The sequence below is a fragment of the Manis javanica genome, chromosome 4, assembly GCF_040802235.1.
Source record: "Manis javanica isolate MJ-LG chromosome 4, MJ_LKY, whole genome shotgun sequence".
Lineage (NCBI taxonomy): Eukaryota > Metazoa > Chordata > Mammalia > Pholidota > Manidae > Manis > Manis javanica.
This window is the reverse complement of record NC_133159.1, coordinates 15,429,979-15,456,504: the sequence shown is the minus strand read 5'-3', so window position 1 is coordinate 15,456,504 and position 26,526 is coordinate 15,429,979. Positions and strand designations below refer to the sequence as shown.

General features: G+C 35.3%; 1 protein-coding gene across 12 annotated transcripts in view; it reads left to right on the top strand.

The window, feature by feature from the left end:
* EIF4G3 (eukaryotic translation initiation factor 4 gamma 3) overlaps positions 1-26,526 on the top strand; it is a 377,936-nt gene that overhangs the window by 108,440 nt on the left and 242,970 nt on the right. For all 12 annotated transcript variants that reach the window (XM_073233344.1, XM_036999821.2, XM_036999830.2 and 9 more), the window contains exon 2: positions 1,777-1,849. In XM_073233344.1, the coding sequence (XP_073089445.1) occupies positions 1,777-1,849 (73 nt within the window). The remainder of the gene's footprint in view (positions 1-1,776; positions 1,850-26,526) is intronic.

Below are 26,526 nucleotides of genomic sequence, written 5' to 3'. Positions count from 1 at the left end.
TCTGTCTCGCCTGCCATTTTTTATGTTGTCTTTCTACACTTTGTGCAGAAGTGTTCATTCAGGTCTGTTTGTCCTTAGGAAGAATTACTCTGTATATAGGTGTAGATTTGATACGTACTTGGAAGGAGGTGGGTTCAGGCTCTTTATATACTGAAATCTTGAACCTCCCTAGAAATCAACATTTTTAGTTCATAGCCAAGGAGAATGTTGTTGGAGTATCAGCCAGTATATGACTGTCCCTTTAGAAATCTTATCTTTATGTGATACTGTTAGCAATAAAGTAACTAATGAAAATCAGGATCCCTAACCTTCACTTGTAAGATTAAATGGCATGGCTCACCTTTTGGGGCATAGTACTGATAAGTTACCTGAGAATAGTGAGAATAAGCCCTAGTTAGAAAAAGCAGTAGCACTGACTTTGCATAAAAAAGAATGCCTCATATATTCCACCATTCATGTCATCACAGTGCAGAACTATAATTCAAGGAACGTTTTATTTCAGCTAGGGCTAATCTTCATTCTGAAAGAAATGACAAGCTAATATGAAGGACTTTTATCTTGAAGTTTGTTAGATTTATGTTTTTCTACATTGCAAACGTATATATATAGTTTGGATGAAGCAGTTCCTTTATGAAATGTCTTAGCTTTGTTATTTCTTTGCAGCATTTTAAATCAGTTCTTTGTGTGTAGGGGACGATGGCAGTGCATTGAACTGTTGTCTGAGGTTGCTAGTTTAAAGAGCTGTCTAGAGACTGGCACAGTGTTACTAATTTTAAATGACTAAAGCATGGTTTTTTTCCCCCTCCTACCTCAGCAAGCTATGCTACTTGGATATAAAGAATTTTACTTCTAATAATTCTTTCAAACTTCTGCAACTTGTGGCCATTTATATAAAATTATTTTTTGTAGCTGTTACTTTGTCTTGCAAAATGATTGAATTAGAAAGAAACATGGTAAGAGAAGTAGTAAATATTTGTCAGATTGAAAGAAGAATTCTGTCTTGTTTGGGTTTACTACATTTATAGTCATTCTTTTAAAAATACATATAATTTATATTTACTGTAGAAAAAGCACGTAGTGCAGTTACATAATTCTGCCATCCAGATATTACTGCTGTTAATCATTTGTTGCCAGTCTTTTGGTTGTCATTCTTAAAGAGGCAAAATACCACGTACTAGGTAGAAGAGCCTTATATCTTTTAATTTTGTAGCTGAATAAAATGGTAGTCTTTTGTCTTTAACAGAATGTCCTACAATATGCTATTTTCAATTAAATTATACTGAAGAGCCTCTTTTTAAAAATGGTGAGTTGGTGGGTGGATAAGGAGAAAAATAGCAAGTAAAATAGAAAAACAAGGAAATAATTGTATTTGTTGTTTTTGTGTAGTTAGCAGAATAGACTGGGCCTTTATCAGCAATTTCCACATTGATGAATTAGTCTTAGCTTCCTGAATATCCTCCTTAACACTTTTTTCTCCAGAAAGTAAAGGTGATGGATTCTCATTATGGGCCTAATAATGGGAGGCTTCTTGTATAATTTTATTTGTTTTGAGTTTCCATGGAATGTTTATCATGGGAATCACTTTTGGAGAGGTTGATCTAATCACAGTAGGAAATCTGAAATACTGTTTTCCAGTTTCTGTGGAGAAGTAAGTGTGTAACTCAACTGATTGGTTGACAAAGCTTGGGTTATCAACAGAATTTTGTGGTGGTAATCTTTTCTTACTGCTAAAGCAATCCATTTTTTAGTTCTCTTATCCTTAACTCGATCTTCTAGAATTCCTAGAGGACCAGTGCAGCAGCCTCTCGAGGATCGAATCTTCACTCCTACGGTCTCAGTGTACAGCGCGGTGAGTATCTCAAAGTTGTTTGTCATATTGTGTGTTTGTTTTTGCATATGAACATTTGATGTTAAAGAAAATGCTTGTTTGATGGGTGCATGATAGGTTTTTGGCAAAAGGTTCAATAATATCAACAGAATTAGATGTATATGATATAATAAAGTGAATAGGCCTTTTCCCCCATTATCTTAAGAAGTGGAGATGAAACGAATGGTATGTTAAGATTGATTGGTTTGTACGCTTGCCTTCTTTTTCCTCTTTTCGTAAATGTCCACCTCCAGTCTTGTATTGTGATTCTTTTAGGGCACTGAATTTTAATTTTCTTTTTGGATATTTTTTCTTAAAGTTTTTCATTTTGCTTTTTTTGACTTTAAGATTTCTTTATTTTACTTTTTTTCCTCTCTGATTACATATAAAAATGAAGAAAGTTTGGCAATGAGAACATTGGTTTTAAGGGGAGGAATTTAATTTTTTATGTTAAATGACTGATTCATATTTATAAATGAAGGAAAGTTTAAAAGTTAGAGGATGAAAGTAATGAAAATGACCAGCACATTTCAGGTGTTACAGTGTTACAGTGAGCCAAAGGGAATTTAGGGAGAACTGGGGAGATGGACATATCTTTTTAATATTTCAGTTCATCATACCATTTATTCTTTGGAATATAGGGAGATGAATAAATAATTATAATCTAAAGTTATATACGATAAAGCAATGATTCTTATCCTTTTGGGTTATTCATTACCTTTAGAACCTCAAAATAGCCACAATGCTTTCTTCTCAAAAACGAGCATATACCAGTGTTTCCACATAATTTCAGAATTTCACAGATGTCCATTAGGCCATTGATAAGTCCCAGGTTTAGAACCTTTGATTAGAGATACAAATATGCTGTTATAAGGGAAAGGAAGAAGTCTCTTCATTAATGAAGTGACACTAAGCTGGAAGGTTACAGGACCTCTCTAGGCAGAGAAAGGAAGAAAAGGCCCTCTAGGAAGTAAAGGTTCAGAGGAACACTTAATGGATGGCCAGTAGTCAGTCCAGTGTAGCATGTATGTTAGGTTTTGTATCAGAAATAGAGAAAAGATGGGCGGCTTTTGGAGATATTAAGGTTATCCTGAAGAGTTAGAACTTTATCATGTAGGTGATGGATAGGATGGTCATTTTTCCTTGTTTGCCGGAAATAAGTCTCTGTAGATAAAAGAAACACCTGTTAATTACTTTTTGAACCCCTTTTAACTTTTAAAATGGGCCCAGTTTGGATGATAAATTATCTGGTCACTCTAGTAATTGGGAACCTTTAATTTACATAGAAAAATAACCTTTAATACTTTCTTGTGGCATAAACTTTCTCTAGGCCAGAGGGTTTTTTGTTTTGTTTTTTTGTTTGTTTTTAGTACTGAGCTTAAAAGCAGCATGGTTTTTCTCTGGCATAACTTAAAGTTTTTTCTGATTATGAAAGTTCACTGTCACCATTAAATTACTATTTTCAACATTAATATAGGCAAAAGAACAAAATGAAAATTTCTAGTAATCTTGAGTGACTTCTAGAGGTAACTGCTGTAACCATGTTTTAGTATAGTTTGTATTTTGTGTGTTGTAGGCTCTGTATAAGATATTTTATTCTAATTTGTCATTTTATATTATGTTAGCTTTTCCTCTGCTATTTGAAACATTTCTTAAATAACAAATGGTTGCATATTGTTCTGTTAAAAGAACTTAATATTCACTCAACATTTTACAAATATTTCTTAAGCTTTTAACATGTGACAGGCACATTCTAGCTATTAGGGATATAATAGTGAGCAAACCAGATCAATAGTCCTCATGGAGCTTACCTTTTTGTGAGAACGAAAGATTAAGTAAACAAATATATATGCAGTTTACTACTGAGTAGTAATAATTGCCTTGATGAAAATGAGGCAGGATAAAGGGATAGTTAATGCACTTTAGCTAGGTCTTTCAGGGAAAGTTCTATCTGAAAAAGTGGCATTTAAATAGAAACCTAAGAAGTGAGGGATTAATTTCTAGGGGAAGAACATTTCCTGTAGAAGGAATAGCAGTGCAAAGGCCTAGATATAGCAATGTGCTTAATGTGGTAGAACTGCAAGGGAGCTAGTGAGATTGAAGTAGAGAGATATTGGAGATAGAATTCAAAGAAGTATCTGGTGCATCAGATTATGTGAGGTGTTACTTAACCACGGTAACAATTTTGGATTTTAATCTAGATTTTATGGAAAGCCATTGGAAATTAAGAGCAGTAGAATTTCCTTTTAAAAGGGAACTGAATTTCCTTTTAAAAGAGCGCTAGCTGTTATATAGAGAGTAGACTGTGATGAGGGCAGGTGACTGTGGTGGTGAAGTTGGAAGCAAGGTCAGTTAAGAGGTTATTGTGTAGTGATTCAGGCAAAAAATGATGGTGGCTTGCGCTAAGATGGTAGCAGTAAAAGAGATAAGTAGTGGGATTTGGTATATATTTTGAAAGTAGAATCAGTAGGATATGATGATAGCTTGGACATGAGAAGTGAAAGAAGAATAAAGGATGATACCATCAATGTTGGCTCTGGTAACTGAGTGAGTGTGATACTATTTATATAGAGGTGAATACTGGGTGAGGAATGGGTTTTGTTAAGAAAAATTAATATATGTAAACATTATTTTGGTGATGAATTAAGAAAATAGGTTGTTTCTGATTTTTCCTATTAGGAATATCTTACTTGAATGTAAAGTCTTTTCTGTGGTTTGGATTATTTTCATAGAATAACTTTCTAGAAATGTAATTACTGAGTTTAAGTGTAGGCATGTTATTAAGATTCCTTGTAAATGAGGACATATGAGTGTGTAAATTTAGGACTTTGGAGAGGAGATTATCAAAATCCTGTGTCAGCACAGTGCCTGTTACATAATTTACATGAAATGTTTCAAGTCTAAGTTTTTGGATTTAGTTCTGAGTTAGATTTGACTTTTACTTTTTAAAGTTACTCCCATGTCTGTAGTCCTTAAGTCGGTTAAAAAAGTGTCTGTGTCAGTTATATATAGTGCCTATTCTAGAAGACAAGGGATTTTAGACAGTAAAAAGTTACCTTAAAATATGATAGTCTGATCAATTTTTTCCATTCTTATTAATTTAAGTCTCTTACCCTACTTTTGCAGTGTTGTTGAGCACATTAACTGCATGAGTAGGAGAGTGATTGACCAGGTGCTTTAACATTTTTAGTCCCCATTTTCCTCAACTGCAAGATTATGTATTGGTCATTATTCCTCTGGTATCTAGGTCCATTACCATCATCTCTGTGTCATAAAATAAAAGCTAACCTTCAGTTCACCTCCTTCTGCCTCAGCATATGGTGCCAATATGTCACTTTAATTGAGTTGGTTAAGTTCCTTGAAAGGCAAAAAAGAATCCTGGCCAGTGTAAAAAAATTACACAATTCAAGATTTTACTTTTTTATGACGGATGTATGGGTTTTATATCCTTAATGTCAAACATTTTAGATGGGTTTTCTGCTGATAAAGAAGTATCAAAAATAGAACTCAAATTTGTAATGCCTTCATGTTAAATGGTTTAGCCTGGTTATTATTTATTTACTTTACCATGGTTTATATAAGTTTCTCCTTGGAACATTTATCAGGAATGAGAGAGAAGCTTTTGTCATTATTCCTCATTAACCGTAATTACATTAGAGTGATTCATCATACAAAGGAAGAAAGAATAATGGCAATATTTTTTTAAATTTTGGTATCATTAATATACATGAGCAACATTGTGGTTACTAGATTCCCCCCCATTATCAAGTCCCCACCACACACCCCATTACAGTCACTGTCCATCAGTGTAGTAAGATGCTATAGAATCACTACTTGTTTTCTGTACTATACTGCCTTCCCTGTGCCCCTACCCCCTACATTATGTGTGCTAATCATAATGTCCCTTATTCCCCTTATCCTTCCCTTCCCACCCATCCTCCCCAGTCCCTTTCCCGTTGGTAACCATTAGTCCATTCTTGGATTCTGTGAGTTTGCTGCTGTTTTGTTCCTTCAGTTTTTTCTTTGTTCTTATACTCCATAGATGAGTGAAATCATTTGGTACTTGTCTTTCTCTGCCTGGCTTATTTCACTGAGCATAATACCCTCCCTCTAGCTCCATCCATGTTGTTGCAAATGGTAGGATTTGTTTTCTTTTTATGGCTGAATAATCCATTGGGTATGTGTATCACACCTTCTTTATCCATTCATCTACTGATGGACACTTAGGTTGCTTCCATTTCTTGGCTATTGTAAATAGTGCTGTTATAAACATAGGGGTGCATGTCTTTTTGAAACTAGGCTCCTGCATTCTTTGGGTAAATTCCTAGAAATGGAATTCCTGGGTCAAATGGTATTTGTATTTTGAGTTTTTTGAGGAACCTTCATACGGCTATCCATATGGTTGAACTAATTTCCATTCCCACCAGCAGTATAGGAGGGTTCCCCTTTCTCCACATCCTCACCGACATTTGTTCTTTTTTTTATTATTATTATTTTGGTATCATTAATGTACAATTACATGAGAAACATTATGTTTACTAGACTCCCCCATCATCAAGTCCCCACCACATACCCCATTACAGTCACTGTCCATCAGTGCAGTAAGATGCTATAGAATCACTACTTGTCTTCTCTGTGTTGTACAGCCCTCTCTGTGCCTCCACCCCACATTATATCTGCTAATCATAATGCCCCCCTTTTTCCCCTTATCCCTCCCTTCCCACCTATCCTTCCGAATCTCTTTCCCTTTGGTAACTCTTAGTCCATTCTTGGGTTCTGTGAGTCTGCTGCTGTTTTGTTCCTCTGGTTTTTCTTTGTTCTTATACTCCACAGATGAGTGAAAACATTTGATATGTGTCTTTTTCCACCTGGCTAATTTCACTGAGCATAATACCCTCTAGCTCCATCCATATTGTTGCAAATGGTAGGATTTGTTTTCTTCTTATGGCTGAATAACAATCCATTGTGTATATGTACCACATTGTCTTTATCCATTCATCTACTGATGGACATTTAGGCTGCTTCCATTTCTTGGCTATTGTGAATAGTGCTGCGATAAACATAGGGGTGCATCTGTCTTTTTCGAACTGGGCTGCTGCATTCTTAGGGTAAATTCCTAGGAGTGGAATTCCTGGGTCAAATGGTATTTGTATTTTGAGTTTTTTGAGGAACCTCCATACTGCTTTCCACAATGGTTGAACTAATTTACATTTCCACCAGCAGTGTAGGAGGGTTCCACATTCTCGCCAACATTTGTTGTTGTTTGTCTTTTGAATGCTGGCCATTGTAACTGGTGTGAAGTGGTATCTCATTGTGCTTTTTAATTTGCATTTCTCTGATGATTAGGGATGTGGAGCATCTTTTCCTGTGCCTCTTGGCCATCTGACTTTCTTCTTTGGAGAAGTGTCTGTTCAGTTCCTCTGCCTATTTTTTAATTGGGTTATTTGCTTTTTGTTTGTTTAGGTGCCTGAGTTCTTTATTGTATTTTGGATGTCAACCCTTTATCGGATATGTCATTTATGAATATATTCTCCCATACTGTAGGATGCCTTTTTGTTCTACTGATGGTGTCCTTTGCTGTACAGAAGCTTCTTAGTTTGATATAGTCCCACTTGTTCATTTTTGCTTTTGTTTCCCTTGCCCATGGAGATATGTTGATGAAGAAGTTGTTCATGTTTATATTCAAAAGAGTTTTGCCTATGTTTTCTTCTAAGAGTTTTATGGTTTCATGACGTACATTCAGGTCTTTGATCCATTTCAAGTTTACTTTTGTTTATGGAGTTAGACAGTAATCCAGTTTCATTCTCTTTCATGTAGCTGTCCAGTTTTGCTAACACCAGCTGTTGTTGAAGAGGCTGTCATTTCCCCATTGTATATTCATGGTCCCTTCATTGTATATTAATCCCAATATTTTTAAAACTCTGGTAAGAGAGGTATATATCATATGGTGGAGAGGAAATGGTAAAACTAAAGAGGCATGAACAATACGGTATACAATCATTAATAACTATTTGGTATGCATATGAAAAACAAACTGAAATTTTACCTTGTTGTATATTTTTGGCTTATACATTTTATTTATAAAATTGTTAGATTTCATGATGATTAAGCCAGCAGTTTTAATATAATTACATAAACTTAATAATAAATTTTCTGGAATAATGACTTTACTATCAGAAACAACAGTTTATGTTCGGGGAATTGAAAGAGTTTTATTTATTGCTCATGAAAAATTCCTAAAAATAAATTATTTAAGTTCAATAAATTATTTCCTAGTGTTGTTAACATTTCATGATCCTTTTTAGCCAGCTTACACTTTATAAAAAGTGTTAATTTTATCATCCTTTAGTTTTGTGTTATCTAATTAGAAAAGCATCCTTTCATGTTTTTTTTTTCCCAAGTCACTTATAATAGAGAAATAGGCAAACACGTCATGGAGACCCCTGCACAGAGACAGAATTTAACATGGGATAAACAACACTTCTTAGACATTGGTGTCCAGCCAAATGTAAATCTACTTAATTGTCCTATTATCCAGTACAGGATAATAATATATTTTTCTCCCAATGGTAAATATACTGTTAAACTGATGATTATTTTATTTATACTTTAAAAAAGCTTTATTAAGGTATATTTGATACATAGTATGTATATATTGTGCCTGTGATTTAAGTATACTAAAAGTGTACTATTTAAAGTGCATAATTTGCTAAGTTTTAACATATATAAATACCCATGAAAACTTTGCTGCAATCAAGAAAATTAACATATGCATCATTCCCAAAAATTCCCTCATGCCACGTTGTAATCTTTCCTTTCCACCTTCCCCCACCATTATTCTGCTTTCTGTCATTATAGGTTCATTTACATTTCATAGGCTTTTCTATGAAAGTCATAGTAGGAAAAGGAATCATGTAGTAGGTTCTTTTTGTTTTGTTTCTGTTGTTTTTTTTACACTCAAGTTAATTATTTTGAGATTGATCAGTGTTCTGTTTATCATTAGTTTGTTCATGGAAGAAAAAGTAAACCTTAGACTTAAAATTTAGGGCTATCATAATCACATTTCTTATATTATTTTTTCCCTTAATAGTAGAGTTTGGGTCAGTAAGCATAATGTAAAAATCATAATGATTATACAAATTGGTAGTTTTCTTTTTTAATACAATGTTGTATTGTTAAAAATTTTCTCATATTTACATAGTGCTTATAAAGATACATAGCGCTTATAAAGATACTAACAATGAAGTATGAACCATGATTTACATAACCAATGAATTTATAAACTAGCATTTGGCTTAAAGATTCCCTCTTCTTTATTTTCTGTTCTAAATGACTGTGATTTTTTAATGCATATGTAAAATATATATTCATATATATATGTGTGTATATTTTTTCTTCATATAAATAGAATTATTTCCCTAGGCTAAGATTCCCCAAAGCCTTATTAGGATAGAATATACACACTTTAAAAATGCTTTAGTGTTTTTTGGCACTTTGTACAGTTAGGTTAACTTTAATTACTGCAAACATTAGAGGAATTTGTCCATTTCACTGTATCTTGATAGTTTTAGGTCTTTCCATTTTCAATTTTTTGCTAATTTGAAAGGCACCTTTTAAATTCAAAAACTTCTATTTCACAGTTCACAAAAGAGATTATTTAGAAGGTTAAGTGACTGGAAAAAGTAATAATATCATATTTTGTAAAATTAGCCAAGATTTAATTATATACCCATTTCTCAGATGTGGAAACATAAAAATTAGGAATTTTTAGTACTTTCTTCTTAGTATTTTATTCTTTTTTTCCCATTTAATATTTTTTAACTAAAATTTCCTTCCTTTGTATAAAAGAGGAATGAAATATTCCTGGCTGTTGTGACAAAAACCAGAATATATGACTTACAAATATTTTCTCTCATTCTGTGGGTTGCCTTATGCTCTGTTTATAGTGTCTTTTGATATGCAGAATTATTTCATTTTCATAATGTACAGATTGTCTATTTTTTCTATTGTTACCTGTGCCTTTGGTGCTACATCCAAGAAATCACTGCCAAATCCATTGTCATGAAGCTTTGAGTTTTATTGCTTTAGGTCTTATATTTAGGTCCTTGATCTATTTTGATTTATTTTTGTGTATGTTCTTAACTAAGGCCCAACATTATTCTTTCACATATTAACATACAGTTTTCTTAGCACCATTTGTTGAAAAGATTGTCCTTTCCCCATTGAATGATTGTGGCACCCCTATTGAAAATCATTTGATCGTATATGTAGATATTTGTTTCTGGGCTCTCTGTTCTTTTCTATTGGTCTGTATATCTGTATTCGTGCCAATACCACTGTTTTAATTATTGTACCTATGTAGGGAGATTTGAAATCAGGAAGTATGAGTTCTTCAGTTTTGTTCTTTTTCAAGATTGTTTTGGCTATTTGGAGTCCCTTGAAATTATATAGGAATTTTAGGGTGGATTTTCTATTTTCTATTTCTAAAAAATATCATTGGGATTTTGATAGAGATTGCATTGAATCTGTAGATCACTTTGAGTAATATTGACGTCTTAAGAATATTAAGTCTTCCAGTCCATGAACATGGGATGAGTTTTTATTTATTTATGTCTTCTTTAATTTCTTTCATCAATATTTGTAGTTTTCATTGTATGATCCTTTCAGTTCTTTGGTTAAATTAATAAGTATTTTATTCTTTTTGATGATATTATAAATGGAATTGTTTTCCTCAATTCTTTTTCAGATTGTTCATATGTATTCAACTAAGTTTGGTGTATTGACTTCATATTCTATTTTTATGAATTCATTTATTGTTCTACAGTTTTGTTTTGGTGGAATCTTTAGGGTTTTCTAATATAAGATCATTTTATCTGCAAATGGAGATAATTTTACTCCTTTTCAATTTGTTTTTTTATTTATTTTTCTTTCCTAATTGCTCTGGCTAGAACTTCCATCACATGTTAAATAGAATGATGAAAGCAGGCACCCTTTCCCTTTTACTGAATTTAGAGGAAAAGTTTTCAGTCTTCCACTATTCACTATGACATTTCCTGTGAGTTTTTCATATATGATATTTATTATGTTGAGGTAGTTTCCTTCCATTCCTAGTTTGTTGAGTATTTTTATCATGAAAGGGTGCTGAAGTTTGTCAAATGCTTTTTCTGAATCAGCTGAAATGATTATGTGAGTTTTTCTGGTATTCTGTTAATGTGGCATGTTACATTTATCAGTTTTGTGTATTGATCTGCCCTTGCATTTCAGTAATAAATCCCACTTGGTCATGGTCTGTAATCCTCTTAATATGCTTCTGAATTCTATTTGTTAGTAGTTTGTTGAGGATTTTGCATCATTGATCGTAAGAAATAGTGGTCTGTAGTTTTCTTGTAGTGTCTTTTTCTGGCTTTGATATTACAGTAATGCAGCATCATAGAATGAGTTGGGATGTGTTCCCTCCTCGTCAGGTTTTTGGAGAAGTTTGAGATGAATTGGTATTCTTCTTTACATGTTTGGTAAAATTTACAAGTGAATCTGTCAAGTGAAGAGCTTTTCTCTTTTGGAAGATTTAAAAAATTACCAATTCAATCATCTTTCTATTTGTAGGTCTATTCAGATTTTCTGTTTCTTTGTGGTTTAGTCTGGTAGATTTTTGCATTTCTAAGAATTTGCTCATTTCATCTAGGTTATCTAATTTGCTGGTGTTTAGATATTTTCAAATTGGCCATTGATTTAATGTTCAACTCAGAATTCTCCAGTCATTTGGAAATACCTAGGTCAGTGGTTCTCATCTGAAGATGATATTGCCCCTCAGTGGACATTTGACAATATCTGGAGGAGTTTTTAGTTGTCACAACTGGGAGAGAGGAATGCTAGTGGCATTTAGTGGCCAGAGGCCAGGGATATAGCTAAACATTCTAAAGTACACAGAACAGCCTCACAACAAAGAATTATCCAGTCTAAAAATGTCAATAATGTCACTATTGAGAAACCCTAATTGAGATTTTCCATAATGTTAGGCAAAACTGTTAAGATTATTTAAAGTTATTAACATTTATCTAGCCAATATTTTTGAATACCCAGTATGTACTTTATTAGTTTCTGTAAGAAAAACATTGATATGAAAGTAAAAAATAATAAAAATAATAGTAAGTGCTTTGAGGGAAATAAACAGCATATAAAATTAATAACAGAATAATTCATAATTAGGTATGAGTGGAAAGGCTTAGAAGGTGGCATTTTAGGTAATACCTCAACCATGAAGAGGATTCAGCCCTTAATGGATGGGGGAGGAAGTACATGAACCATCTGAATAGATGTTGCAGAGGTCCCAAGACTTTCAGACGTGGGGAGCTGTCCTGATGGTGAGAGGTTGGTGCCCTGAGGGCCGCACAAGACGGGTGGCTCCTAACCAGTGCTGTCCAGTAAATAGAAACATGCCTTTTCAGTACTTAAAATGTGGCTAGTGTGACCAAGGAGCTGAATTGTAGATTTCATTTAATTTTCATCAATTTTAATTGAAATGGCTGCTTGTGATTCCCACAGTGGAAAGCTCTAGAGGTGGCAAAGTCCAGATAATGCCAGTTTTGTAAGGGTCTGATAAGACATTTGGATTTTATTTGATATACAGGAGGAGCCATTGAAAGATTTTACATATGGGCATGGCATGAGAAGATTTAAATTATAAAAATACTTTGATATTTATTATGATACTGGATGAACTGGAATTTACAGTTTACATAGGGGACAGAAAGTAAAGTGATTTAAAGCAGATGAGTGGCTGTACAGTGAATCAGACCTAATGGATTCAAGTCCTGTATCTTCCTCATAGCAGCTGTGTGTGTAATCGAACAGGTTACTTAGATTCTTTGCACCTCGGTTTCCTTCTTTAATAAAATGGAAATGATAATTATACTCATCTCGATAGGTCATTTTCAAGGTTAAATGGGAGAAATCCATTTAAAACTTATTGAGCCTGGTATGTAATCATCACTCAGATAATTAGAGCACTTGCTACCACCATCACCACTCTACTTTTATCATTCTTCACAATAAGAATGAGGAAACTACACATACTATTAATTTGAAACTAAATCTGAACAAGCTAAATGTGGTGGTAGGTAAAATGCTGATGTTTTTCATTTTAATAATTTTAAAACTAGTGGTTATAACTGTCCACCATTTTTCTCTGTTTCTACAAGTTCAACTGTTTTAGATTCCACATATAAATGAAATCCTATGTATATATTTGTCTTTGACTTGACGCAGCATTATGCCCTCAAGATCCCAATCCATGTTGTTTTAAGTGGGAGGATTTCCTTCACTTTTATGGCTAGACTAATATTCCAGTGTGTGTGTGTGCATATAAACACTTATATATACATATGTACATACCATGTTTTCTTTATTTGTTCTTCTGTGGACATTCAGGTTCTTTCCTTATCTTGGCTATTGTAATAATGCTGCATTAAACATGGCAGTGCAGGTATCTTTTTGATATCTTGTTTTCATTTCCTTTGGATATATACCCTGAAGTGGGATTGTGGATCATATGGTTGGCTTAGTCTAAGCTTTGTTATTACTCTGAAAGATCAACTTGCATTGAATTTTTAACAAAATGTATAAGATATCCAAGACTGAGTATTTCATTATTTCTTTGTCCTTCCCGGGCTCACCTTTTACTAACATCTTCAGAAAGGTTTACTTTTTAAATAAAAAATTTTTTTTATTTTGGTATCATTAATCTACAATTACATGAGGGACATTATGTTTACTATGCTTCCCCCTTCACTAAGTCCCCCCCCACAAAACCCATTATAGTCACTGTCCATCAGCGCAGTAAGATGCTGTAGAATCACTACTTGTCTTCTCTGTGTTGCACAGCCCTCCCTGTGCCTCCCCCCACATTATACATGCTAATTGTAGTATCCCCTTTCTTCCCTCCTGCCCGTATCCCTCCCTTCCCACCCATCCCCCCAAGTCCCTTTCCCTTTGGTAACTATTAGTCCATTCTTGAGTTCTGTGATTCTGCTGTTGTTTTGTTCCTTCAGTTTTTTCTTTGTTCTTATACTCCATAGATGAGTGAAATCATCTGGTACTTGTCTTTCTCCACCTGGCTTATTCACTGAGCATAATACCCTCTAGCTCCATCCATGTTGTTGCAAATAGTAGGATTTGTTTTCTTCTTATGGCTGAATAATATTCCATTGTGTATATGTACCACATCTTCTTTATCCATTCATCTACCGATGGACACTTAGGTTGCTTCCATTTCTTGGCTATTGTAAATAGTGCTGCGATAAACATGGGTGTGCATCTGTCTTTTTCAAACTGGGTTGCTGCATTCTTTGGGTAAATTCCTAGAAATGGAATTCCTGGGTCAAGTGGTATTTCTATTTTGAGCTTTTTGAGGAACCTCCATAATGGTTGAGGAACCAACCATTTCCACAATGGTTGAACTAATTTACATTCCCACCAGCAGTGTAGGAGGGTTCCCCTTTCTCCACATCCTCACCAACATTTGTTGTTGTTTGTCCTTTGGATGGTGGCGATCCTTACTGGTGTGAGGTGATATCTCATTGTGGTTTTAATTTGCGTTTCTCTGATGACTAATGATGTGGAGCATGTTTTCATGTGTCTGTTGGCCATCTGAATTTCTCCTTTGGAGAACTGTCTGTTCAGCTCCTCTGCCCATTTTTTAATTGGATTATTTGCTTTTTGTTTGTTGAGGTGTGTGAGCTCTTTATATATTTTGGATGTCAACCCTTTATCGGATCTGTCATTTATGAATATATTCTCCCATACTATAGGATGCTTTTTAGTTCTATTGATGGTGTCATTTGCTGTACAGAAGGCTTTTCAGCTTGATATAGTCCCACTTGTTCATTTTTTATTTTGTTTCCCTTGTCCAGGAAGATATGTTCATGAAGAAGTCACTCATGTTTATGTCCAAGAGATTTTTGCCTATGTTTTCCTCCAAGAGTTTTATGGTTTCATGACTTACATTCAGGTCTTTGATCCATTTTAAATTTACTTTTGTATATGGGGTTAGACAATGGTCCATTTTCATTCCCTTACATGTAGCTGTCCAGTTTTGCCAGCACCACCTGTTGAAGAGGCTATCATTTCCCTATTGTATGTCTGTGGCACCTTTATCATATTTTAATTGACCATATATGTTTGGGTTAATGTCTGGAGTCTCTATTCTGTTCCACTGGTCTGTGGCTCTGTTCTTGTGCCAGTACCAAATTGTCTTGATTACTGTGGCTTTGTAGTAGAGCTTGAAGTTGGGAAGTGAGATCCCCCCTCACTTTATTCTTCCTTCTCAGGATTGCTTTGGCTATTCGGGGTCTTTTGTGTTTCCATATGAATTTTTGAACTATTTGTTCCAGTTCATTGAAGAATGCTGTTGGTAATTTGATAGGGATTGCATCAAATGTGTATATTGCTTTGGGCAGGATGGCCATTTTGACAATATTCATTCTTCCTAGCCAGGAGCATGGGATGAGTTTCCATTTGTTAGTGTCCTCTTTAATTTCTCTTTAGCATGTCTTATAGTTTTCAGGGTATAGGTCTTTCACTTCCTTGGTTAGTTTTATTCCTAGGTATTTGATTCTTTTTGATGCAATTGTGGTTGGACTTGTTTTCCTGATTTCTCTTTCTATTAATTCACTGTTAGTGTGTAGGAAAGCCACAGATTTCTGTGTGTTAATTTTATATCCTGCAACTTTGCTGAATTCTGATATCAGTTCTAGTAGTTTTAGAGTGGAGTCTTTAGGGTTTTTTATGTAGAATATCATGTCATCTGCAAATAGTGACAGTTTAACTTCTTCTTTACCAATTTGGATTGGTTGTATTTCTTTGTTTTGTCTAATTGCCGTGGCTAGGACCTCCAGTACTATGTTGAATAACAGTGGGGAGAGTGGGCATCTCTGTCTTGTACCTGATCTCAGAGGAAAAGCTTTCAGCTTCTCACTGTTAAGTATGATGTTGGCTGTGGATTTATCATATATGGCCTTTATTATGTTGAGTTACTTGCCCTCTGTGGCCGTTTTGTTGAGAGTTTTTCTCATGAATGGATGTTGAATTTTGTTGAATGCTTTTTTGGCATCTTTGGAGATGATCATGTGGTTTTTGTCTTTCTTTTTGTTGATGTGGTGGATGATGTTGATGGATTTTCAAATGTTGTACCATCCTTGCATCCCTGAGATGAATCCCACATGGTCATGGTGTATGATCCTTTTGTTATATTTTTGGATTCGGTTTTCTAATATTTTGTTGAGTATTTTTGCATCAACATTCATCACGGATATTGGTCTGTAATTTTCTTTTTTGGTGGAGTCTTTGCCTGGTTTTGGTATTAGGGTGATGTTGGCTTCATAGAATGAGTTTGGGAGTATTCCCTCCTGTTCTATTTTATGGAAAACTTTAAGGAGAATGGATATTATGTCTTCTCTCTATGTCTGATAAAATTTCGAGTAAATCCATCTGGCCCGGGGGTTTTGTTCCTGGGTAGGTTTTTGATTACCGCTTCAATTTCATTGCTGGTAATTGGTTTGTTTAGATTTTGTGTTTCTTCCTTGGTCAGTCTTGGAAGGTTCTATTTTTCTAGGAAGTTGTCCATTTCTTCTAGGTTTTCCAGCTTGTTAGCATATAGGTTTTTATAGTATTCTTTAATAATTCTTTGTATTTCTGTTGGGTCCGTCATGATTTTTCCTTTCTCATTTCTGATTCTGTTGATGTGTGTTGATTGTTTTTTTCTTAATAAGGCTGGCTAGAGGCTTATCTATTTTGTTTATTTTCTTAAAGAACCAGCTTATGGTTTCATTGATTTTTTTCTATTGTTTTATTCTTCTCAATTTTATTTATTTCTTCTCTAATCTTTATTATGTCCCTCCTTCTGCTGACTTTAGGCCTCATTTGTTCTTCTTTTTCCAATTTCAATAATTGTGATGTTAGACTATTCATTTGGGATTGTTCTTCCTTTTTTAAATATGCCTGGATTGCTATATACTTTCCTCTTAAGACTGCTTTCGCTGTGTCCCCCAGAAGTTGGGGCTTTGTGTTGTTGTTTTCATTTGTTTCTATATATTGCTTGATCTCTATTTTAATTTGGTCGTTGATCCATTGATTATTTAGGAGCATGTTGTTAAGCTTCCATGTGTTTGTGAGCCTTTTTGCTTTCTTTGTGCAATTTATTTCTAGTTTTATGCCTTTGTGGTCTGAAAAGTTGCTTGGTAGGATTTCAGTCTTTTTGAATTTACTGGAGGCTCTTTTTGTGGCCTAGTATGTGGTCTGTTCTGGAGAATGTTCCATGTGCACTTGAGAAGAATGTGTATTCCTGTTGCTTTTGGATGTAGAGTTCTATAGATGTCTATTAGGTCTATCTGTTCTAGGGTGTTGTTCAGTTCCTCTGTGTCCTTACTTATTTTCTGTCTGGTGGATCTATCCTTTGGAGTGAGTGGTGTGTTGAAGTCTCCTAAAATGAATGCATTGCATTCTATTTCCTCCTTTAGTTCTGTTAGTATTTGTTTCACATATGCTGGTTTTCCTGTGTTGGGTGCATATATATTTAGAATGGTTATATCCTCTTGCTGGACTGAGCCCTTTATCATTATGTAATGTCCTTCTTTATCTCTTGTTACTTTCTTTGTTTTTATGTGTATTTTGTCTGATATACTAGTACTGCAATACCTCCTTTTTTCTCCCTGTTATTTGCATGGAGTATCTTTTCCCATCCCTTGACTTTTAGTGTGTGCATGTCTTTGGGTTTGAAGTGAGTCTCTTGTAAGCAGCATATAGATGGGTCTTGCTTTTTTATCCATTCTATTACTGTGTGTCTTTTGATTGGTACATTCAGTCCATTTACTTTTAAGGTGATTATTGAAAGATATGTACTTATTGCAATTGCAGGCTTTAGATTTGTCATTACCAAAGGTTCAAGGTTAGCTTCTTTAGCATCTTACTGTGTAACTTAGCTTGCTTACTGAGCTATTATGAACACTGTCTGTTGATTCTTTATTTCTCTCCCTTCTTATTCCTCCTCCTCCATTCTTTATATGTTGGGTATTTTATTCTGTATTCTTTTGTGTTTCCTTTGACTGCTTTTGTGGGTAGTTGATTTTATTTTTTGCCTTTAGTTAGTATTTGGTTGGTCTGCTTTCTTTGCTGTGATTTTATTTTATCTGGTGACATCTGTTTAGCCTTAGGAGTGCTCCCATCTAGAGCAGTCCCTCTAGAATACCCTGTAGAGGTGGTTTGTGGGAGGCAAATTCCCTCAAGTTTTGCTTGTCTGGGAATTGTTTAATCCCTCCTTCATATTTAAATGATAATCATGGTGGATATAGTATTCTTGGTTCAAGGCCCTTCTGTTTCATTGCATTAAATATATCATGCCATTCTCTTCTGGCCTGTAAGATTTTTGTTGAAAAGTCTGATGATAGCCTGATGGGTTTTCCTTTGTAGGTGATCTTTCTCCTCTCTCTAGCTGCCTTTAAAACTCTGTCCTTGTCCTTGATCTTTGCCATTTTAATTATTATGTGTCTTGGTGTTGTCCGCCTTGGGTGCCTTCTGTTGGGAGTTCTGTGTACTTCCGTGGTCTGAGAGATTATTTCCTCCTCCAGTTTGGGGAAGTTTTCAGCAATAATTTCTTCAAATACACTTTCTATCCTTTTTTCTCACTGTCTCTCTTCTGGTACCCCTATAATGTGGATATTGTTCCTTTTGGATTGGTCACACAGTTCTCTTAATATTGTTTCATTCCTGGAGATCCTCTTATCTCTCTCTGTATCTGCTTCTATGCATTCCTGTTCTTTGGTTTCTATTCCATCAATGACCTCTTGCATCTCATCCATTGTGCTTTTAAATCCTTCCATAGATTGTTTTATTTCTGTAGTCTCCCTCCCTACTTTGTCCGTTAGCTCTTGTATTTTTCTCTGCAGCTCCAGCAGTATGGTTATTATCTTTATTTTGAATTATTTTTCAGGAAGATTGGTTAGGTCTATCTGGCCCAGCTCCTCCTCAGAGGTTGTCTCTGTGATTTTGGTCTGTATCAAGTTCTTCTGCCTTTTCATGGCGATAGAGGTAGTTGTGGGGATCTGGCGTGTGTCGGCTGGGAGAATGTTTCTTCTTGCTAGTTTGTGGCCTTCCTCTCTTGGGAGAACAGCGACCCCTAGTGGCTTGTGCTGGGCAGCTGCGCAGAGATGGGGCCTCTGATTCTTGCCTGGCTGCTGTGTAAGAAGCTCTGCCCTGCTGCTGTCGGCATGGCTGGCCTCAGGCTGCTGCTCCGCTATCGCGGAGCTGCGCTGGAGGCGGAACGGACAGGATGGTGTTTATCGCTGTCAGGGGCCTCCGAGTTGCACTGCCACCCAGGGGGTTAGGGTGCCCGGAGTTCCCCGGGATTCCCAGCTGCTGGTGTGAGTTTGCCAGGATGCTTCTGTCCAGCTGTGGGGTCCCTGTCCCTTTAAGACTTTCAAAGGGCACTCGCTTTTCTTTTGTCCCAGGGTCGCTGGCTGCTGGGATCCGCTCGCAGGTTTTACTGTTCTGTTTCCCTAGTATCCAGCACACCATACACTGTGAGTCTGTGCTCCCAGTGCGGATGGCTAGGGCTGTGTGTTCAGCAGTCCCCTCCCTCTCCCTCCATGCTCTTACTCCTCTCCTTCCACTGGGAGCTGGGGTAAAGGGCGCAACCTGGGCTGCAGCTTGTATCTTACCCCCTTCGTGAGGTGCTGGGTTTTCGCAGGTGTAGATGTAGTCTGGCTGTTGTTGTGTATCTTCTGGTCTCTCTTTTAGGAATAGTATTTGTTGTGTTTTCAAAAATATATATGATTTTGGGAGGAGATTTCCACTGTTCTACTCATGCCGCGATCTTGGCTCCTCCTCTGCCTCTCTTTTATTCTCTCTCCTCTCCCCTGTATTTTATATTCAGCCCGAACATCAGCATACCCTTTATTTAAAATGAAAAATCTTTGGTGTTTGTCAATTATTCTTCAACTAAAAAAAGTTATTAGCCAACCTAAAAAATAAAAGTATTGTGTTGCTTTCTCTTTTTTACTCAGTCCATATTGATCCTAAGGACACGAAATTTGATTGACAGTCCTTCAGTCACCTTTTGCCTTTTAAATTCTGAGACACTGATTCTCATTTAATTTCAGTTTAGGAGATTATTGATTTATTTTATGATAACCTTATTTTTTCTTTTAGAATTATAAGCAGAAGTAAATCAAATTGTTTCTGTAGAGTGAGTGAACACTGTCTTAGGTTATGCAACAACACAGACCAAATTGATCCAGAAATAATATTTATCTTTGTTTTTTGCCATTTTATAAATTTCAAACTTTTCATCCTTTCATTTGCTAGTTTTCATAATTTGCTTGGAGATTACCTGGAACTTTGATAATGAACCTACCTCTAAATTCATCCTCTCAAGCCCTGACTCCTTTCCCCACTTACACTCATGTATTCAACTGGTTACTTATCACTTCCATTTGGATTATCTAATAGGCATCTAAAAGTTTACTTTTGATTACCCCTTCACATAAATCTGTTCTTCCTCTGATCCTCTCTATGGCAGAGTAATACCTCCACCCACCTAATATTTCAAGCCATTCTTGATTTCTGTAATAGTTATCATTTTTAAATAATATATTCTGTCATTTTTAAAAGCAGTATGTAATATTGCCTTGAGCTAGAATATAAACTCATCTCTTATTAACACATATATCCCATGTATACCTAGAAGAATGCATGGCATAAAGTTCATTCTTAATAAGTGTGTATTAAATGAATGAGTCAGTCAGTCCTCATTCCTTCTGTCCCTTTCCTTTTGTCAAATCAGTAGCAAGGTCTGTTGGCTCTGCCTCCAAGATATAAGCTAAATCGGTCCACTCTTTTCATCTTCATTGTCACTACTGTTGTATGCTGCCATCAGTTTTAGCCTACCTTATTGTGATAGCTTTTTAACTAATCTGTTTCCATTATTGCACTCTTCAAATCTTTCTATTTCATTAAACATTCAAAATGATCTTAGGAAAACATCAGATCTCATCATGCGCCTGCTTAGAACTTCTAGTAACTTTGTACTCCACTTAGAATATTATCTAAAGTACTCATACAATGCCCACAAGTCCTTGAGTAATATTGCCTCTGCTGCCATCTCTTTTTGGCCGCATGGTGTACTGCCCTCTCCCTCACTTGTACCACTTTGGTGACTTCCATTCCCTGGCCTTGTCGAGACTTCAGGGCCTTATACCCATTATTTTTCTCTGCCATGTAGGTTATTTTCTAGTTTTTGGCATCACTGCATAACAGATCACCACAAACTTTATAGCTTAAAGTAACATTTATTATCTCACAGTTTCTGTGGGTCCGGGCATCCATTAACAGAGTCCACTACTCACTAGAGAAGAAGAGAGTAGAAGAGAGGGGAGGAGAGGGGAGGAAAGGAGAGGAGATGCAATGATCAGGACCATGCTGAGATTAAGGTGTTGGCAAGGGCTGTAACCTCATGCGAGGCTTGGCGTTTACTTGCATGCTCATTGGGATTGTTGGAAGAATTAATTTCTTTGTGGTTGTAGTACTGAAGCCCCTGTTTTCTTGCTGGCTGTTGGTATTGCTCTCAGCGCCTAGCAGCCACCATCTGGTCCTTGCTGTGTGGCCCTCTCACAACATGGAAGTTTGCTTAGTCTTTAGGAACATTAGGAGAGCATCTCTCTGATGAGTCTGTGTGTTTTAAAGGATGCAGGGTCTGAATTTCGGTTGTTTAATTACCTAGTTATAAGTCTGATATCCCATCATATTCACTGGTTCTACCCATTCTTAAGGGGAAGGAATTATACAGAGTGTGTACAGGAATAGTGACAGGAATATTTACAGAGACAGGAATATTGAGAGCAATATTAAAATTCTGCTTAACAACAGTTTGTCCTCTGGCCCCCAAGGATTCACATATGCTGTATTCTTTGTTACTTTTTGTACATAGTCATATTTTGAGGACAGGTGTTTTTTTCTTGTTTCATGTTGCTAGTATTGTTACTGATCTGTGGTAGGTACTCAAATGGTAATAACTGAAAAAACAGCTCATCTTTTTCTTTTTGCTTCCATTGCCAACTACTAAATTAGAAGAGAAACATCCTCAGAATTGAACTCCCCTGCTAACAGAGTTCATGGTAGAACTGTCCTGATAACATCTGTTTGCTTGAGAAATATTAAATGCCAAAAACACTTTAACTATCTAGTCTTCCATACGTTTCAGCCTAGTAAGTGCAGCTAAGAGTAGAGCAAAGAGGAGAGTTTTTTTTTTTCCCTGGTGGTGGGTGGGGATTGGTAGGTAGTCAGAGAGAATTTGAAAAATGTCATGATATTAAATAAAATTTTGTAGTATCCACTGTAGTGATGTGTTACAGTTGAGTAGGCCAGCTTTTATTTATTTCTTGATATCTTTAATAAATATCTGCAGATACTGGCAAATAAATTATCTGAAAGATGAACTAGAGTGGTATGAAAAACTGATCCAAGGGAGGAAACTGTTCATTCAGCTGCCAAAGAATCAGAGGATATTGAAATTAGCCAAGTAGGAAAACTTTGGAATCTTTCCAATCTACCACAAACTGATTGGTCTTTTCTAGTGGGGTTGCAGCTGTTGGAATGTTTTTAGATGACCTCACCAGCTAAACTTTATCTTGGGATAAAAAAGTAAGGGACAGCTTTTCAAACATAAACCATGTGCCCTTTTTATCTTTATATGAATCATTTGTTGCTGAAAACATTAATATTACTTGATAGGAATCCTGGAGTATTCCTTTGTAATCCTTTTAGTAGGGATTTAATTACTTTATGTTTTTAAGTACGATGTTTTTATTGCATGTTTTATTGCACATGCAATAAATAAAAACATGCTTTATATATGTGGGCATAATATTTAACAATGTATCTGTATTCAGTCAATGCCTATTTATCTAGAATCCAGTCACAAGTCTATATATAAGTACTTCCATAAAATGAAAAATTTATATTTGATGATTATCATGAGGGTCCCTCTAGAACCAGATTCATACACTGGCTGCCTGTGTATTTAATCTGTGGATGTACTTTATTTGGCTTGTACAGTATTTTGGAATTCAGGATAATTTAATGTAAAAATCCTTATTTTTGGTTTCTCTTGAAAACTTGGAGGATATAGCACCACTTATCTGGAATTTCTGAATGGGAGCACTTGGCTACAGCTGAGTATCTGCGAATCTGCTATCCTGCAAGGGATGGTGATTCTCTCCAATTGTTTGTAGTCCCTACTTCCTACTGCTTACACCTGGCCAATATTTTCTCATATGTTTCCTGCATGGTATTTCCATTGCTCTGGGGTCAAGAGAGACTGATCATATTCATAGAGAAAAATTTATGATGTTTTCTATTTTTAAATTGTTATTACTTGAAAATTGTAGTTTATGTATGATAGCTCTTAATTGGCCAGAATATTTTATCAAATCAGGTAATTTAATGTTAACTAAATAAACTTTATACCTACTAACTTAAAGGTTTACCTTCAAATTTTCAAAAGATCCTTAAAATGATTTTTATAGGAGATTATTTTTAGGTGGAAATATTGAATGAAAATTCACTAGCTCTATTGCAGCATGTAGAGTATAGCCTATGATTCTGTAACATCTTCCTATGTTGACAGATAGTAACTACATTAGTGGGGATGAGGATTTAATAATATGGGTAACTGTTGAACCACTGTGTTGTTGAAACTAATGTAAGATTGTATATAAATAAAAAAAGAAAGTAATTCTTTACATTGAAAAAAAAATTTGCTACCTAAATTAGTTTTCACTCAGCTAAAATTTTAGACGTTTTTTCTCTTGTGGCAGTATTTATTTTCTTTTCATAGTCTTTCTACTCTATACAGCAAAAATATAACAAATACCAGTGTAACTAATATTTTACTCCAGGTGTTAAGTAGTTTGCTTGTTTTTTTTAATCTAATCTCCTTTAGGGAGTGGGAGAGGATTAAAACATACATGCATAAAACATAGAAGTAGCGTTTAACAAATAATTTTAAAGTAAATATTGTGTGTCAGGTGAAAAAAATTATAAGCCCTTTCATATTCACAACACTTTTTCTTCCGAAAGTAATATATCTCCCTTAAAAAATTTTCCCTGCCTTTATATTCACTGCTCCCAACCATTTATGCATTTCTAAACTAACAGAGTTAAGTTTTGCTTGGTTTGGAACTTTGTGGTAGTCATACTGTGTATTCGTCTGTGTTGCTTTTCACTCAGTATTGTTCATTAGAGTCATCTGGGTTATGGTGTGTTGCTCTAGTTTTTCACTCAGTTTCTTTGTAGGAAAATATTTCATTATTGATCCATTCTCCTGTAAATGAACAGATGTATTATTTCCAATTTTTGGTTACTGTGAACAGTACAACTGTGAACATTTTTGTACATATACATTGGTGCACATTGTCCTGTTTCTCACAGATGTATACCCAGAGGAGTGGACGAGCTGGGTCATAGGGTATGCCTGTTTTCAAGGTTACTAGCTAATGACAAATTCTGTCCCAAAGTTGTTATAAATTCAATTCAAAATTTGTTGTACCAATTCAAAAATATGGTATCTGTGAAAAATTAAAGTTTCTTTAGCATATTATTCTTTAAGCCTGAATAAAACACACACGCGCACACACACACACACACACACACAAGTGCACTCTAAGAAGTGGTTAATATTGCTCAGGACTAATACTGTATAAAAGACAAACCTTTTTAGATTTGGAGTTGGTGAACTAATTGCCATAATTAGCTCTTTCATGCCTTTGCTCCCTGCCTCTGTAACTGGGGTGGTAGTAGTATCTTTGAAATAATGGGAAAGCATGTTTTTTCTTTATATGAAAACTTGTCACTGCCTTCAAAGGACATGGATTATAATAGTATGCTGTTAAATGGAATAATTTATCCAAAGAGAAGAAACTGTAGCCAAGAGATTAAAAGATTCAGTAATCATTAATTTAGGGATGTTTTGAAAGAAGTATTACAAGTTTTATATAGCTTTGATTTGTATCCCCAGTAACTTCATTAGTCCTCGTGCCATTTCCTTCAGGTAGGATTGTGTCAACTATTTATATTTTGTATAATATCTAATTGAAGGTAGTATACTTTTTTCTCTGGTAAAGATATTAAACTCTATAAGACACTGAAAGCAGATACAGTGTGACACAATAGGAGTCTTTTTCAATTAAATGGAGCACAGTTGAAGGTCAGAGATTTATTGCATGTAGCAGCTTGTTTCTAGAAAGAATTTTTTAAGAATGACACTGTTCTCCTATTACTTTGATGCAGATTTTTCTTTGTCTTGCTTTTAGTAGTAGAAACCCCCAAATTTGGGACGGAGTAGCTTACTAAAATATACTGTACCAAAGGATCCCTGCAGTTCGGCACAGTGGTTTAGGAACAGCCAAGGAAGCATGCTTCAGGGGTATTTGCTTATGAAAGTTGTTTTTCATTGGCTCCTGCTTTAAGGAAACTTTTAGTGTAGTAATAGCACAGTATTTTTGGCTTTAGCAAAATGCCTTTTCTCTTTCTGTGAAACATTTGTATTTTATGAGGTGATACAGTACTCTAAAGAGGGTACTCAGTTTTCATGTGAAAACACACTAGATGAACACTAATTTTTACCTGAAATCATTGATATTTATACTTCTTTTATCAGTCTTTGCAAAGAAAGTCTTTACAGTTCTAAGAGTGAATTTTTTAATTGATTTTTTACATACTCATTTTTATTGATAGTCCACTTTAACATATTTCTTGTCTTTAGTCTGTTACCTTCTTTCCCCATTATTTGATATTTCTACCTTCTTTGCTATATGTGTAGTGCTTCTGGATATATCTTTAAGTTCCTGACTTTTGAGGCAATATTTCCTTAGGATATGTACCCCATAATGGAAACATTTTTGAGGTATGGTTAGTTTTAAGGCAGTTGTGATAAATTGGGGGCATGGTAAACCATTCACAATATCCTATCTATGTCCTCTTTCCTTAGATCCCTGCCAGTAGTAGATCAAACAATCTTATTTTATTTCACTTTGTTATAAATAACATGTATGAGTAATGTTTTAATATATATATACTTTTTGGTATCATTAATCTACAATTACATGAGCAACATTATCGTTACTACACTCCCCCTATAACCAAGTCCCCACCACATACCCCATTACAGTCACTGTCCATCAGCGTAGTAAGATGCTATAGAATCACTACTTGTCTTCTCTGTGTTGTACAGCTCTCCTTGTGACCCCACCCCTACATTATGTCTGCTGATCGTTGTGCCCCATTTTCCCCCTTATCCCTGTCTTCCCACCCATCCTCCCCGGCCCCTTTCTCTTTGGTAACTGTTAGTCCATTCTTGGGTTCTGTGAGTCTGCTGCTGTTTTGTTCCTTCAGTTTTTTATTTGTTCTTATACTCCACAGATGAGTGAAATCATCTGATACTTGTCTTTTTCCACCTGGCTTATTTCGCTGAGCATAATACCCTCTAGCTCCATCCATGTTGTTGCAAATGGTAGGATTTGTTTTCTTCTTATGGCTGAATAATATTCCATTGTGTATATGTACCACATCTTCTTTATCCATTCATCTACTGATGGACATTTAGGTTGCTTCCA